Source organism: Pieris rapae, chromosome 13 (assembly GCF_905147795.1).
Source record: "Pieris rapae chromosome 13, ilPieRapa1.1, whole genome shotgun sequence".
In the NCBI taxonomy this organism is placed as follows: domain Eukaryota; kingdom Metazoa; phylum Arthropoda; class Insecta; order Lepidoptera; family Pieridae; genus Pieris; species Pieris rapae.
The window spans coordinates 5,772,249-5,789,558 of NC_059521.1; the positions used below are offsets into that span (position 1 = coordinate 5,772,249).

Below are 17,310 nucleotides of genomic sequence, written 5' to 3' on the forward strand. Positions count from 1 at the left end.
CTATCATCTACCGTTAGAAGAAAATTGCCTAAGATAAATAATAATAACCATATATTTGTCATCAATAGACCAAAAAATTTCTAAGAACTAAAATTAAAACCAGTCTAAAATACATAAAAATATATGATTTATTGTGTAACATTATTTGGCAATTCTGACTTACTGGACGCCTTTATTTTATTGTTAACTCGTGGGCGAGTATGATTTATAGATTTTCTTAATGTGAACTGTGACATTTTTATTTTTAGCATTCAAATTTAAAATCAGAATATGATTTAAATATTAAGAACGAACACCGGGGGCATTTAGATACTGGCTGTTTTACAGTAAAAAAGCAAAGTTTCGTTTTTCCTAGAGGACTTTAGCGTGATTGAAATGACACTAAAAATAAGTACCTACTGATTAATAATTTATTTGTGGGACCAACGTTACATACAATATTTTTCTTAAATATAACAAAACTATATAAGATAAGATAACTATAGAAGAACTACATATAAAAATGCCAAGAGACCCTACGAATCTAGGCCAAAGGATTCAACCACTCAGAATTTGGAATTGCCATAGACAAGTATTGTCGTAATATAGTACATATTATCAGTCTATACCTATCACAGAACCCTATTTTGAAACACATTAATAATTATAAAACGTATAACATAGCCGATGGCTATTCATTGTTTGAATACAGTAATCCCGGAACTGGGGTATGTTTTCAATTTTGGTCACGTTTTTGTTGAAATGAAAAAAATGTTTTTCCGCTGAAATCATAATATTGCAATGTCAGAGGCTGTTGACATTCCAACTTGTCAAATCTCACAACACACGCTTAGCTCTAAACTCGCGTAGATTACTGCTCCTACTATTTGTTCTCGATTTAAATATTTCTGATTATATCGTCTGCGGGACTCGCTTCGCATGTTTCAATAAAACTTGCGAATAGTGACAGTTAATATTTTTGGACAAACATATTGGAACCCAGTTTAAAAGGAAGTTCATATAAATTACAACAATTTATTAATAAACGAAGAGGTAAGAGGTGACTTCCGAAGCATGATTACTACAATAGGTATTACTTAAAACATATGTACGTAGTTAATATGTGTTAAACACACAAACCTCCAACATTCACGAGAACTCTAAATGACGAAACAATATTTCAGGTCTCCGCTCTTATTAGCAATTCTTCTTAAGTCTGACGAAACTCACAGTTATCTCGATTCGTTTCGCGACAAGTGGTAAAGGTAATCGTGTTTACGCTACAAAATACGAGCATGACGCAATTTGTGACACCCCCATGGGCGGAACTTCAAAGGGCTCGCCGACAAAGCGCTAAATAAGATGAAAAAAAAAACACAAACGACAATGGACAGGGAAATCGGCGCCTTTCGTAATTTTCTCGCTTTTTGTTTAGTTTTCCTGTAGTTAAAAAGAAATTCGCAATTTATTATAAGTCCATAGACAAAGAAAACTTACACCTTGGGAAATACATTGTTTCAATGGAAATATTTATTGTTTACTTGCTAATACCAGTTACTTTGTCTTCGACAAACTTAGATTTTGTTTGATTATTCGATTGCATAATTTACTACCAAGTTCAAAAATAAAGTCCACCATTAAAAACAGAACGGGAGTTCTTCTTTTTTTCGAACCCCTGCTCCCGAAACCAACACCAGAATCCCTGCTATTCAGAGACTGGGTAAGCTATGAAACTAAGACCTCCACTATGTGTATATACTTTTTGTTTGTTCCCATTTGTTAATCTTTGAACCTTTTTGTAGTAAAATGTATTCCATCTTTGGCTGTATTTTCAGTGTATTTGTTTCTAATTATATATATGTTATATATATATATATATATATATACATATATATATATATACTAGCGGATCCGACAGACGATGTCCTGTCTATACGTCTTTAATTTGAAAATTTCAAACTTTTTTTAACCACTTGATGAAAATTATTATTCAAATGTTATGACAATATCTAACGATCCAGCACATGGTCTACAATAACACAATGATAACAAAACTTTTTTTTAATTTCGGGACAGACTAAAATTAAAATTCTAATATTATTTAAAATTTGACAGTGCGATGGTAGCGCCGTCTGTCGGATCCAATGTAAAACATTCCAAAATCAACAACTACTAATTAATTAAAAAAAACATTGTCCAGCGGACAAAATTGTGAATCTAAACCATTCTCGAATCTCCACGAACACACACAAAAAATTTCATCAAAATTGGCCCAGTCGTTTAGGAGGAGTTCAGTCACATACACACGCACACAAGAAATATATATATTAAGATATATATATATATATTTATTTATTTATTTATGTTAGCTGAAGGATTCCGAAATAAATAAATAATTTATGAGTGCGCCAGAAACTAAAGAGTTCATTTTGGCTTCAAGTGTGCGCAGATTACTAACATTTGGTTTGCCCTTTTTATGATGAGCTGTATTTGTAACATTGCCAATGTTAGGTTAAATAACTGAAGTAACACATCTTTCTATGACAAAGGAAAAGTAAGTCAAAATAAAATAATTTTTTCTAATACAAGTCATGTTCTTAAATAAAAGCATAGACAAATAGAAAGTGCAAATTAACGAAATCCGCCAACAAGATTAACAATTCAAACATTTCAATAACCAAATCGTTCGCCACATATAAATCTTTGCAATTATCAAATTCTCAGCTCCGTCTCATCTGCATAAACTCACACAGGCTCCGATGGCCGTACGCACGCGCGGCGGCGAGATCAAAGCGAACTCGACCCCTTTGTAGGTGCCGCCGGCACGCGCCATCCTTTTCCTTTCCCTCCACACCAGCATCTAAGTCACTGAGCGCGAAAGAGACAACTACAAAACTGATTGTATATCTCGCGATGTGAATATTTCACCTCGTTACCGAGTCTTGTTTGTGTTAGATAGTGTTAGATTCGGTGATTGAATTAATTTCATCGATATCGATACTTAATTGTCGTTCTGTTTTTGTGCAACGATTTGCGAAAACGATTTGCATTAATAACTTTCGCACATTAAGATAAACATGCACATTAAGCGGCCAATATTTAATGAATATAATTATTGGAATTATCGTTGAAATGATTTGATTTGACAATTCAGCTTTATTTATTGCATTGCTGTCAGACAGGTTTAAATAAATTTATCAAATAAGCAAACGTTTATTTTACGTTTAAGTAATTCTTACCCTATATCGAAAGAAAACGTAATTTTAAACTAATTTAAAGTATATATTTTATGCTTAAACGTAAAATACATTTTTTAACAGCCTTTGATGAATGCTAGTGGAGTAGTGGGTTGCTGGCTGTCACCACACGAAAATAATATTTAATTTAGTTTCGAAGATGACAATTGTTCACGTTATGGCCATATGATGTCAGAAGTTAAATCATCACTGCGATCTGAAATATTGTTGTCCAGCAACAACTGTCGATTTGAGATTTATCGACAACACCATCCCAGCACTAGTAGCCGGCTCCCGAGTAGGCAAGACAGGAATCTGCTGATATCGACGGTTGTAATTAAAATAGAAATATTGCGACCGAACCTTACCGTATACGAACCTTATGGACGCCGTTTTTGCTATGGGAAAGTCGTAATGAGGAGTAATTAAAGCCGGATTAGCTGGTTAACATCACCACTTATCTTGATGATTTATTAATGTCCACCCAGCGTTGTTTTGCGACAATATAACGCGATTTCTCGCATCCGTTTTTGTTGTATGGGCTATAATAATAATTTGTGGAAGTAATGCATTTGCTCAAACCATAATGATTGAGCTGACTGTCTTGATAAGTTATATGTTGGGCACATTGTATCCAGCGTAGAACAGCCTGATCGGACTTGGTAGATGTTTTGACTTCACTCAAGAGGAAGATCAATATTCCAGCTTCTTTTAAATTTCGATCGAAAGTAAAAATTAATTTATAAGTGTAATTCATTAATTAAAATACAATGAAAGACACAAACAGGGTACACTGCTACGGATCCAATTTTTAAATTTGTTTGAATTTTCAATTTAATTTTTAATTATTATTATTATTTAGGTTAAGAATATTGTATTGCTTAATATTTATTTATTATATAGGCTGTTACTGCAACAAACATTTAATGTTTGCTTGATACAACATAATACCGACATATTTACGTGATTCCAATTTACAGTTGACAACAATATTTTAATATCATTTTCCTTTCCTTTTATAAAAGATTATTTCCGAATATATAGAAACGTACTTGAAACATTCATATAACCTATACGATTACAAGCTTGTTAACTTTACAAGAAACATAAAAATCGTTGCAAATAAATACGGGCATTACCCAATATTAACAAGTATTAATAACCCTGAAATAATAGGGCGCGGTCTCCCCGGCCCCCGTTAATATTTTACGGTGAAATGACGTCTACCATCACATTAGTTTTTCCTTTTGATGTTGGCTCATATTGGCTGCCAGTATCTTTTTATTTTGCCTATTAAAAAAGGTTGCGTATGTGTAATATTATGTATTATCTATTTGGTTTCAGTTTCCATTTATAAAATAGACGAGTTCTATGTCAGAAAACCACTTGCCCGAAAATCCGTTTCATAAATGTATTCAGCTTTATTTATTTATTAACCAAATTATTAAACATATAGAAAAAAAAGCTGTATATAGCTATATGAGCTTTAAAATTAATTCTTTATATTAGAAATAAAGTCGAAAGTATAATTCAATCCAATTAAACTTTGCTGTTTATACCTAACAGGCTTATAGTAAAACTGTAAAAGCCGTGGTCGGGAATTTTATTTGGCAATAGTGCTCAGCTCGAAAGGCCGAATCAATATATACCTCGTTACAATAACAAGCAAGGCTAAACATTTTCTAAACGCCGTCATGCACAAGGTCCCTCCGCCCGCGGGTGGATTTTCGCTAAACAATTCATACATTTATATTCCTTTGAAGTGACGCCGCGGGCGCCGCGTCACATGCAGGGTTACCCTCCACCTGTTCATTACACGTTCGATATTTAGTATTTTATATTTATGCGATTAAACGGGGTTAACTGGGCTAAAGAATATTAATTTGCTATGAATGCCGATAGTGTAACTTTTATACGGTACTACTACTACTACGGTACTACTATATTACTTTTAATGTTGTCACTTTCTCTCAAATTTCGTTTATGCTATGGTGAAAAGTGACAGAAGCATGCAATTTGACCTATTTATTTCTATGAATATGTAGTTTAAAATTTTTAAGCAACGTTGGGTAAGGTATAGATATATTTATATTTTCTGTTTTTTTCCGGATTGCTTATCACATACAAGAAATCCTAGACTCTTTAATCAATAGATAATGACTTTATTTAGCTGGTACCTCAAAATTCATAATTTTTAAAACAGTTTAATCAAGTTTAATTTAACAACAGGAATTTTCTATCAGGAATGGTCTTATAGAATATCTAAAAACCAATCTAACCCTCAATTACACCGGTCGATAGGACCTCATTACACGCAGACAACCGTGTATTAACCCTTTGACGTGTCGTGGTTTAATTGTCCCCATTTTAGTTAAACGGCTTCAGACACTTGTCATTTGTCACATTATTGTTTTCTCACGATTATTGCGCTGAAAAATTTATTGCAGGTATACTTTATACAATATTTCTTTATTCAATATCAATTTACATTGTTTTAGCAGGTATTAGAGCCCCTGAACTAAGTCTAGGGAGAACTTTACATCAGGGTACTCCGCTCATCAAACGTATGTAATTATAACTTACCAGGCGAGAAAAATCTTAATATACCACGTGTCACATTGTTTGTCCGCGATGGACTCCTAAACTACCGAACCGATATCAATTAAATTTGCACATCGTGTGCAGTTTGATCTAACTTTAAAGATAGGATAGCTTACATCTCAATTTATACCCGCAATATTATTTTATTGCAAATATTTGATACATTTCTAACAGATGGCGCTGTGTTAAAAGTACTAACGTTACACAAAAGCTATCTACGTTTCACATGAGTTCTCCTACCGTTTCCCTTGAATATAACAAAAACTTAGCCACAACAACGCTTGGCCGAGTCTGCTAGAATTATATAAAGAAATATTTGTACACACCAGAAGTGAATTACTGTGATAATTTAAGAAAGGACGGATGTAAAAGCGACTGCCTTGTGAAATTAAAAATGATTAGATTATACATACAGTAAACAGTTTCTTCATAGTGCACAATTGGTAATTATTGTTTAATTAATAACTTATCTATATTCTTATGTTTATTGTAAAGCTGAATTGGTGGTGCGAAAATTTACTTTGAGGTTTCCAAAAGTGCATTGTTAAAGTTCATTAGGTTTGTATAGTATAATTTCTAAGGATACATCTAAAGCTAAACAACTTTCGGGTGATAAGATTTTCTCCTCGAGAAAAACATCATCTTTAACAGAGCTCTTTGCGATCTCTCCAATGTAATCAATTTCGTTTTAAAACACCAACTGTGAAGCAATGATCTATTAGACATTCGAATTTTTTTTTATTTAACGTCAAATTAATATTTTCTTTAGCAACCAGTTCTGTCGGTCAGGTCTTCTGACTAGGCCTTGCCATATTTTTACCCAATTTTTTCCGATGATGAGACATTAGTATAAACAAAAATATTTAAACTGGTAAATTTGTACTGGTCATTGCACTACAAACGTTTCGTTTAATATAGAAACTAGCCATTAAGGACATGCTTATTAGGGAAATTAACCTCTTCTAGTTGTCTATTAAATGCCCCCTGACATGTGACCGTTCATGTCAATTATGTTATTATTGTGATATTTATTGTCGATCAATTAGTGTCTATGATTTATTTTGTATAGCATTTTGATAAATGTTGCCTATTAGCGGTTTTCAGTTTTATTTGAAGAACTATTTCGATACATTCATTATGTAGGATTAATGCTTATTTAGTATTATTTTATTTATTTATATTAGTAATTTTACTATAATTGCCAAAAAAAAATTCTTTAAACAAGCTTAAGGTTTTTTAGCAATTTTAAATGTGTCTCTTATATTCCGTGGCGCAACAACTTTGTAGCTTTTATAAGCAACAAAGTTGTTGCGTTGTTGTTCCCTTATGGGAATCACTAGCTGTACACACCCTGTATAACCCCACAAGCAAACGCCCTAGGTTGGACACAGTAAAAGGACCTTATTCTTGTGCGTGACGCGGGGAGTATGGGGATTGGACGTGAGGTGCAGTATGGACTCACTAAACCCAACAATTCCGCTAAGCCATACGCCTGTCAAGAATCTTAAGAATATGGCTGTTTCACCAGGACTGTTTTAACATTGTTACCCAGTACAAAGTACACATTGAAACCGAATCGTATCTGACACACTCAGTAATTGAACCGGAGAGAATTTTTACGATTAGCAGAGGAGACAATCGCTCACACTGATTTATAAATAAACTTCATACAACTTTGATCCTTATGTATATGTGATAGAGCCCAAATTTCATTTCGAAGCATTTATACAAAATTCCTGTGATAGCTATCCTTGGCAGGATGCTCCGAAGAAATGCAACGAACGCGCGTACGAAATACTTAACAAGTATATTTCAATAAAACTTAAACCATACTGACAAAATAAATAAACAATTTGTGTGTGCAAATAAACCATTTTGTACAGTCGGCAGAGAAATTCAATAAATAAATGCCATTTTCGGATGTTACCTTGTTCGGCGGACAAAGGCAGCGCTATTTTGATTGCATTCCGGATTTAAGTGAGATTTTTACTTGAATATTTTACTTCGTAACATGTTAATAAATTCAGAGGCCGTCTCGTATATTTTTCAAAATGATTTGATAACGACTTGCATGACGTTATATTTGGGTGTGAATTCGGCAAACATATATAACTGTTAAAAAGCTCTTGATGACTTGGCAGTACTCTGCCAGCTAAACTAAAGTCATGACAATTCTTGATAGCTAATTGTTATGCTAACTGTACCTCGGTGACTCAATGGTTAAGCGCTAGCAGATTGAGATTGATAGCCAGCTCATTCTGTTCCATTCCCGACATTGTAACTCTGCCCTTGATACATCCCTTGTGAAAGATATAAATTGGTACAAGGATTATTGCACTGACTGCGCGGACGATTTATTTTAGCGTTAAATTGTTCTTAGTTTCGATATGTGACATATCGCTTTGTATAGCCATTGTATATAACGCAAAGAAAAGATAAATAGTACAAATTATAATATTTATGTTGCGGATATACAGTTTAGGACTGGGACATAGAACTTTCGAGCTAACCTCCTCAGGGTGAAATTTTGCTTTAAATTAAGTTAATATTTTTCGTTATAATTGACCCCTTGCAGTTACTCTAAACCGAGGTTTTGAATGTTTTGGTTACTAGAAACTATATATTTAGATATATCATTTTTTTTAGTATTATTTAGTAAAACATGCACATATATTACATGCACTTAATTCGTTAATCTTAAGTGCTAAAAATTGGTGGAAAAAATAGTACACAAGAATAGTGTCTTCCTCTTAATAGAGACTATAAGTAGTGTTATTTGACACTTTCTTGTGTGAAATAGCCTTAGCCTAGCAAACATTAGTTCACTGGAGTCAAACCCGGAGTAAATCTAAATGACGATGCTATAAGCAGGCTGTAATAAATCTGATTAATTAATTAACTGACATGTTATCTACATTGTGAAACTGCTTTCATTTGTAAAAACATTTTCTTTACAATACATTTTTCAACTGAAATTGAGATCCTCATAGAAATACATACTTTAATAATTCATAAAACCTGAAATAGTTTTGTATAAAAGGATATTGTAGCCATTTATTCTGAACAAAACACCGCTATTTCGCACGATGCTGTATAGTTTTGTTGTAAGATTTTTACATAAATTTACGCTAACATGCATCATGCTTAGATACATAATTAAGTTAAATATGTATGTTAAACAAATTGTGCTGTTAAACCTAACCTTACCTTATTGGACGCAATTCGTAAATGTCTGTTTTGTCATATACACAAAGTTTTAATAACTCACTTATTACTTTGTTTTATTTTAATAGGGCTGTTACAATTTAATATTTTATTGAGGCAAAATGTATTGTTGCTAATATTTCAAAGTAAAATTAATTTAATATATATTAAATCAATATTAAAATATAACTACATATTCCATTACAACTTGTTATTGAAATTGGAATCTTCTATTGGTTTTTTTTTAATATTTTTTGTGAGGTTTTAGATTTTTGTTTAACAATAAAACCCAATTGATATATTATATATATATATATATATATATATAACATTTTTTTTATTTTTTGTGAGTTTTGGGTTAAAGAAATGTGTTCATATTAAAAATAATTTTAATATGTATGAGCTTCATATTTGCTGATAGGCGTTTTTTGGTTCTTGACATATAATTAGCTCATACATTAATTAGCATAGCAATGAGTACCTCTTGTTTAAAGTGCATCTTAGTGGCTGATAGAATCTGGTCTCAAAGTTATCTGAATTTTATATGTTCAAAACTTTTACAAAAAATATTTAATGCAAATTCAAAATTACATTAAACTCCCTTTTGTTTAAGTCGGGAAAATGGGAGGCTTAAAAAGGAATAGAATATTCAAATCCAAGGGTATCAAGGGTTGGGGGTTGTTGACCTTTCTCGGAGGCTCTATACATACAGGGATGCGAACGAAATTAATTTTGGGATGGGTCAGCGGAATTCGAAATGATACTATGCAAATTTTACTCAGGCATAAGGCGTTAGTATTATATTAAAATTCATATTGATTTGTTTTAAGTATTTTATTTTCAGTTGAAAACCTTCTAGAACATAGGGAGTACGAGCTGAAGTTGAATGCTATTTATTATCGACGTATTATTTTTTAAATAAATTTTATTCACAATACTATCAAATGAATGTCAAAATAATAGAAGAAAATAAACTTCGTAATATTTTCAGAATTAAAAAAAAAACAAAAGATAACGATTAAAACTAACTGTCTAACTTATTAAGCAATTCTTTCGAGGAAATGATTGTTTGCGAATGTACGTATACATATTTGGGTTGAACGAAGATCCGCCTTTCTCGTTAACGAATTTCCGTGCAGATTTCCGGCTTATACTGAATGAGATTAGTATAGAAAATTAATGATTTCGGCTTTGTCATGGGATGTACTTGTATGGGTTGAACCATTTGCGGTTGAAAAGTTTGTATACGATAGAAAGGCATAGAACAAAAAAAATACGTTCAAGGCAATACTGAAAGTCTCAGATGTACGTACAAAACGAGGTAAGAGATTGAAGAGCGTAATTACACTGACACGTTTTTCAAGGTCAGTTCTTCAGTCACAGAGGGAAATAAAAAGGGAAGTGCAAGTAGACCAAAACTTCCAAGGTCGTCTGACACCTAGACTAACTCATACTAACACAAGGCTCCCCCTTGCACCCACACCATCGCAGCCACGTGTACTCTCACCCCTATACATGGTCGCCATAGCAACGCAGCATCCTACTTCCACGCCCACTACCCCGGGGGCGAACTCTCAAGATATTACGCCCTACTTCGTCCGCATTGGCGAACTAAAGGGGTGTACGCCGTACGCTTGTGTGGGCTCCGTTTAACCGGAGCTCTCGTGAAATTCCATTTTGAAGGGAAATTTTGTGACATCGACAGCTACAGAGATTATTGACATTTCGAAATTCAAACTCGGAAATAGGCAATAAAAATAAGCATGTATAACGCGCCTAGTTAGCGAATGCTAACCGCGCTCTCGACTCCATTCGCAACATTCAGCCGGCCGCTCGTTAACAAACCCATTCAAATTTGAAGTATTAGTCGATTGAGGTAACATTTCTCGCGTCCTATCGCCACGAGTTCCAATTAGCGACTGGAGCTTGTCGCTTGAGTGGCGGTGACGTCACGCGGCTTTCATACGACTTCAATAACTACCCTCTTGACGTACCTTCAATAGCCGGCCACTCCACCTGGCCTTCATTAGGGACCTTCTCAATACATGCTGAGAACTGAAAAGACGTGAACCTACTAATTTCAAAAACGCAAGTTTTAACGAGTAAAGTTCTTTAGCTAATAACTAGGGAACTTGTGAGACCACGATATCGTAGCCATAGTAATTGCGTGGGTTAATTTTTTTGTATTTAATTATCGCGAGGCTGTCATTTGAACAAAGCGGCTTGGCCTTTTGTTAATAGTCGCGCCATAGACAAATCTTATTATGGAAATATTTTCAAATTAAGAACGGGCTCTGCTCCCGCATTATGCGTCTCGACTGTCATCATTGTCTATGGGCTTTTTTGTTCGTCCTCGCATGTCGAGGCTTTTCGACCACCGTTTCGGTTATTTTTTCTTTTCGTTTTTTTATCCGCTGTCCCGAGCGTGAATGGAGGGCTTTGTTTGTGCGTGTTTTATTATTAATTAGTGGAGTCTTTGTTCGTGGTAATTATTGTCTTAATAAGCAGTTCCTGCTAGAATGCGAAGGAGCGACGAAGGAATTGTCAACGAGTTTCGTTTTAAATTCAATTATTAAAAACGGGTTTAGGGCTTCTGTTTACATGATTTATTTATGAAGCGTAGTATGAAGAGCCATAGACTATACAACACGACATCTTGTTATAATTTCGAGAAGTCATATACAGAAAATAGATTGAAAGAGTTCTGCTTCTAATTAATTTTCGCTATAGAGCTTCTTACAAGTATGTGTTAGAGGCAGTGCGATTTACGAGTGTTATTTTTCACCCTCTCACTCCATAGTTCTATTGCGTAATTATAATCAGTTTTCATTCGAAACAGTTTAACAAAACGCACACAGTGCCCAATGAGAGCCATAATTAATTTAAGCTTTAGTGTCAGCCGCGATACTGTCGTTTATTTCGCATAATAAAGTGCTGAAAAGAAGACCCAGTTTAATTAGAGGTGAGGTACTTGCAGCGCGTCTGGATGATGCTCGTTGGGCGCCATTTTGCATAATTGGGCGTTGGAGGGAACGAAATTTATACGCCGGGCGCCAATTTACTTGCTAATGACGCGTCTTGCTATGCCCCCTATTCGGTTTTGTTCGCATTCACCATTACTCGAATGTTTAGCTCGATCTATTGAACTTTAGTCTTTTGATAATTTATGCGACATTTTTATAAATTCAACTGACTTTTGATTTTTGTATGCTGCATTAACGAAGGAGTATTTAGTTGAATTTGTTTTTTCGATACTAAACTTTTTCGAGGCGTTTTATAAAATATATTTTCAAAGGTAGCCGATTAATGACATTTAAAATGTCACTAATAATGTCTTCGGAGCCGCGTATTTTTGTGCGAGATTTTGCTAAGGTTTTTAAATTCAATACATTTCCGTAATACATTGAATTATACACATTTTCAGTGATATAATTAAAGGGACAAGTTAATATTTAATGCAAATAGACGACGAGAAATCAGGGTTGGGCTTGACATGGGCCTTCACAGTCAGGGATGAGCTCTACTTATAAACAATAAACTATTTCTGTTACATAAAAAATACTGTTCGCATTAATTATTATCAAATATAATATTTTTAATATTTTACAATAATTTTAAATTATCATGCATTTGTTTCAGGCGGGGAAAATGGGGTTACCAGCGGGTAGCAGTTTGTCCTTATTCTGTCCCGGGGGGGAGTTGGGGCAACCACCACCCGCGCATATGGGTATCCCGCCGCCATACCAGATAGATTCCAAACTTGGTGAGTCTTTTAATATTCCTAATAGTTCTAATAGTTGATGTGACTTATCTGAGTGATAAATTCTTATTTCTAAAAAAAATATTATCTTCGTTTCAGTTCTTGATTCATAATTGATTGATTTGTATTCAAAGATATTTATAATGTGATAAACACATACATATGATTAACATTAGTTGATTTATTTCAGCGGCGGGTCTGGCGCGGACGCCAATGTATCCCTTCCCAGGTGGGGCGTACCCTTACCCCATGCTTAGTCCAGAGATGTCACAGGTCGCTGCCTCGTGGTTAGTATACTTATTTACGTATAAAATTAATCATACAATTTGTATACAAATAATTTAAATGTGTTTTAAAAATTTAAATTTTCTCACGGGGAAAATGCATTTCTCATCAGCCTGTCTGTGCACTGCTGCCATATACACTATAATACAGGTCGTTGTGACTTACTCATACAGTCGTATTTGTGTCTAAGGCATTCCGGTTTCCTCACGATGGTTTCCTTTACCGTACCAAGTGATGTCCGTTGGTTCACACCCACAGAAACATATCCAGAAATATAGTTTATCTATCTATAAAACTTGAGAAAAATATAATTCCCAATTATAATAATCATTAGTATTATAGCTACTGCAGTTAGTTTTGAATTTGAAAGTATTAATAATACGTCAATATTGACAGCTGTCAAACGTCAATCGTTAAAAGTGTTTCTGTCAGTTTTTACAAAAGTGTTATGGCGAGATTTAAGTTTTACAATAAATAACCTACAAATATTTCAGGCACACGCCTAGTATGTATCCTATATCGTCGGCAGCGAGTGGGTTTCGAAGTCCATACCCAACGTCGCTACCCATCAGCACCTCTAGTCTATCAAGGTAAGATCCAATCATTACTTTAAGTTATCTTCTTAGAAAAAGTTGCGCTTAAAACGTGAACTATGAAATTCGAGAATCAAAATAACCCAAAATATGTAAAATACAATTAATAATATTAATTACAATTCGGCAGCCCTAAACAGGAAAAGAACAAAATTTATAGAGTCGCTTTGATTGATTGATAAACCACGAATTATTTTTTTATCTACAAAGTGACACAAGTTTCCAAACATTAAACTACTGATTTAATTAACTTTATTTTAATGTTTAAGAATTAATTGGATTAATCGAGATGGTTTCGCGATATGATTAATATTCCAAATTTGAATTTCCTGTAACAGATATCGTTTTTATAGTCAATATTCTAATTACAATACAGTGTTGTGTATAATCAATATTATTTTGAATTAAAACAAATTTAATTCATATAAGTTATAACCAAATTAATAAACAATTGTTTTTTAACTTTCAATGTCCATCAACGGATACACTTAAGCTTTTTCGACTTGAAACTTTTTGTTTTAATTTGATACTGTGGAATTCTAAGCTATTAAAATAATTATATTTTGTTGCAGTGAATTGTACCGGTTTTCGCCGACATTAGGCGGAGGCCTAGGACTCGGATTGGGACCCGCATTAGTGCCTCCACCACCCTCAAAATCTGATCTCTTTACGCACCATTCGAGGTAGGTTATATTTTTTAGTATAATTTCTAAGCCATAGCTACAATCGTTATAGGATTTGTTATTCGCCTTTCGGGTCTTAATTATTCCGCACATACATTATATTTTGAGCAAGAAATTATGAAATAAATACGTATTTCTGTATTTCTTTGTAAGTAATAAAACCGGATACTTCGTAAGTTATATGTTATATATTTTTCTGAATATTAAAACCGTCTCAAACACGTTCTATGAACTATAAAATTAGCTAATAGATCCATAAATGCGTACGCGCGCACAATTCGATAGACAGTCACGTTGGTAATACGATTATGGCGGCATGGATTCGAATTGATAAGCCAAGTTTCATCCAGTTTATAAATTATTTGAATTAATAGATATTAGATGAACATTATTATTATTCTATACATAATTGAATTGAATAAATACACGTTGAATGAACAACCGTATCATTTGTTTTAAGTCGTTAAAAATTATATTGCATTAATTTTTTTAGGTAGAAAAATTTAATAATAATATAGTGTTACAAATCTAAGAACTAAAAATAGCTAATATATTAAAAATAGATTTATTTTAAGAAAAGGTATTGTTACATTTGCAATACAGATATTCTTAAGGCAGCTGACCACTTAAGTATTTCCTAAACAATTCTAGTTAGGGTGATTCATGAAAAGAGCGTACTAACTCTTAAAAGTCCGGCAACGCACTTGCGAACCTTCTCGCAATGTAACTGTCCATGTGTTTATCGTAATGGAACGTTTACTCTAGATCTAGATACTAGATCAGAGACATCCTTATGTGGTTGAGTTCGTACTTCATACTCTTCCGTAGTACATAATGGCTTTAAACTTCTAGTTTATGAATTGTCCCTAAAAGTTTTTTTTTCAATGTAAAACTGTCACGGGCATTTTACCACCCACCTATTTAACTTTATCACAAAGATCACCCTACATGTACTAATTTGTAATCCACACGACTAACATCGAAACGATCACTGTATTATTACAGACGTGCGCCAAATGAATAATTGCTACCTGGGTCTGATATTAAAGTAACTTATGTTATACAATTATTTTAAGAGCAAATATGGAGCGTGGACACTGAACAGTATTTGCCTGAGTAGGTAGTAGAATCTGTAGGTGCGCATATAGTAATCGCTCCAGAAGACAAACATCGTGAGTAACCGGCATTTGGACCCAAAAAGTTGTCTGCGACAGGCAAATTCTGATCAGTTACTTGTTGTTTAGTAAAACAAATGAACACGAGACATATCGAGACCTAAGGAGGTTGTAGCGCCCGTTTCTTGCCCTGAAGAATGTTATAATAAAACAACATTCAGGAATTTTGTGCCTTCTGTAACTATAAAAGAACTATTCACACACAGTAAAAATAAGTTAATTAATAGCCCATCTGCCGCATACTGTTAACGTATATGAACACGAGATGGCGCTATACGAAATTTTGTTAAAATTATGTTTACGTCTTTATAGTTCACTTATACACTAAATGACGCTTTTAAGCGGGAAGCAATTTCTTTAGGAATGTTAATAGTTTACGAAAGCTTATAAAAACGGGTTAACATTTTATACTCTGCTTGTTTTTAGAATTTTTGATTTTACATTTTTTTGGCTTAAAATTTTAAGCGACTTAAGTAGCCCCAAAAAGCGTCGCATCCCGCCCTTAAATAGTTAAAAGCGATAAAAATGTAAAACATAATTCGCCCTAGCATCTGTCAGCTTATCTTATCAGATCTACAGGGTGCGCGTGTAATAGCGACTGATACGCGCGATAAAATCACCCCTTAGATATACACAATGCGTAATGGATAATAATAAATATTACATACATAAATCGTATAAAATTCGACTTATACCGGACAATTTTTTTACAGACACAATAAAATCTATGTTCCGCTCAACGGTACAAAATATTTTTTCATTTGTAATTTAATTTTCATGTTACTTTATGATACAGCAAACCAACGAATAGCAAACTATAAATATAATTTAAATTCTTTTTTCAGTTCCAAAATACTAATCATTATAAACAATTGAATCGTGTAAAATCAATTTTCAGATAATGTATGTGTATAAGAGCAGTGTAGCGACTGCGAGACTCTTCCAGTTGTAGGTTCGATCCCCGGCTGTGCACCAATGGACTTTCTTTCTAGGTGCGCATTAAACATTCGCTCGAACGTTGAAGGGAAACATCGTAAGGAAACCGGCTTGCCTCGGGCCCAAAGTCACCGGCGTGTTTCAGGCACAAGAGGCTGATCACCTACTTGCTTATTAAATTGACAAATGATCATTAAACAGCTATAGTAATTTGAGGCCCAGAACAAAAAAGGTTATAGAGCCACTGATTTTTTTTAAATATATATTTCGACGTTCTTCTGTCAAAAACTTTTTACCTTATTTCTATATGTAAGTATTTAGCAAGTCAGTTTGCTAATGCCAGTAATTGCTATCAAATAATCTTACTAAGCGTCTAATTAACATGTACGGTTCCCACGAATCCAATTTTGATTTTCTTGCATTTGGAATTCATTACATTTTTAGGCCTTTTACAGTTTATAATATATTTAAAAAGAAATCTAGATCAACAATTATTCATTACTGTTTATGGGTTGATTCCCGGCAAGTATATATTTTATTTGCCACAGATGGTTGTTTATTTAAGTAATTAAAACAGATTCAGAAATATTTTTTTATTTATTTCGTAATCCTAAAGTTAACTTTTAAAATTTTAATAAATTTAAAATTAAAAAAAGAAAAATTATTAAATACATTGAACTAAGTAATGGATGTGTTTGTCTATGAAATAAAAAAATCGCGTGGAATCCTTTAACTTACCTTGTTAATACAAGGTTATTTAAACTTTGATAGTATCATTTCGGAGTACAATAAAAATTAATATTTCATATGAAACGAGTCGATGGCATGTTATTTGTAATCTTACACCTTTCAACTCGT

At 33.5% G+C, this 17,310-nt stretch overlaps 1 protein-coding gene across 7 annotated transcripts in view; it reads left to right on the top strand.

Moving 5' to 3' along the window:
• LOC110998995 (protein pangolin, isoforms A/H/I/S) overlaps window positions 1-17,310 on the top strand; it is a 112,571-nt gene that overhangs the window by 83,625 nt on the left and 11,636 nt on the right. For all 7 annotated transcript variants that reach the window (XR_006750584.1, XM_022267832.2, XM_022267831.2 and 4 more), the window contains 4 exons: window positions 12,660-12,783; window positions 12,971-13,067; window positions 13,560-13,655; window positions 14,231-14,341. Coding sequence is in view for 6 of the 7 variants with exons in the window: in XM_022267832.2 (XP_022123524.1) it covers window positions 12,660-12,783; window positions 12,971-13,067; window positions 13,560-13,655; window positions 14,231-14,341 (428 nt within the window). In the remaining variant the exon portion in view is untranslated. The remainder of the gene's footprint in view (window positions 1-12,659; window positions 12,784-12,970; window positions 13,068-13,559; window positions 13,656-14,230; window positions 14,342-17,310) is intronic.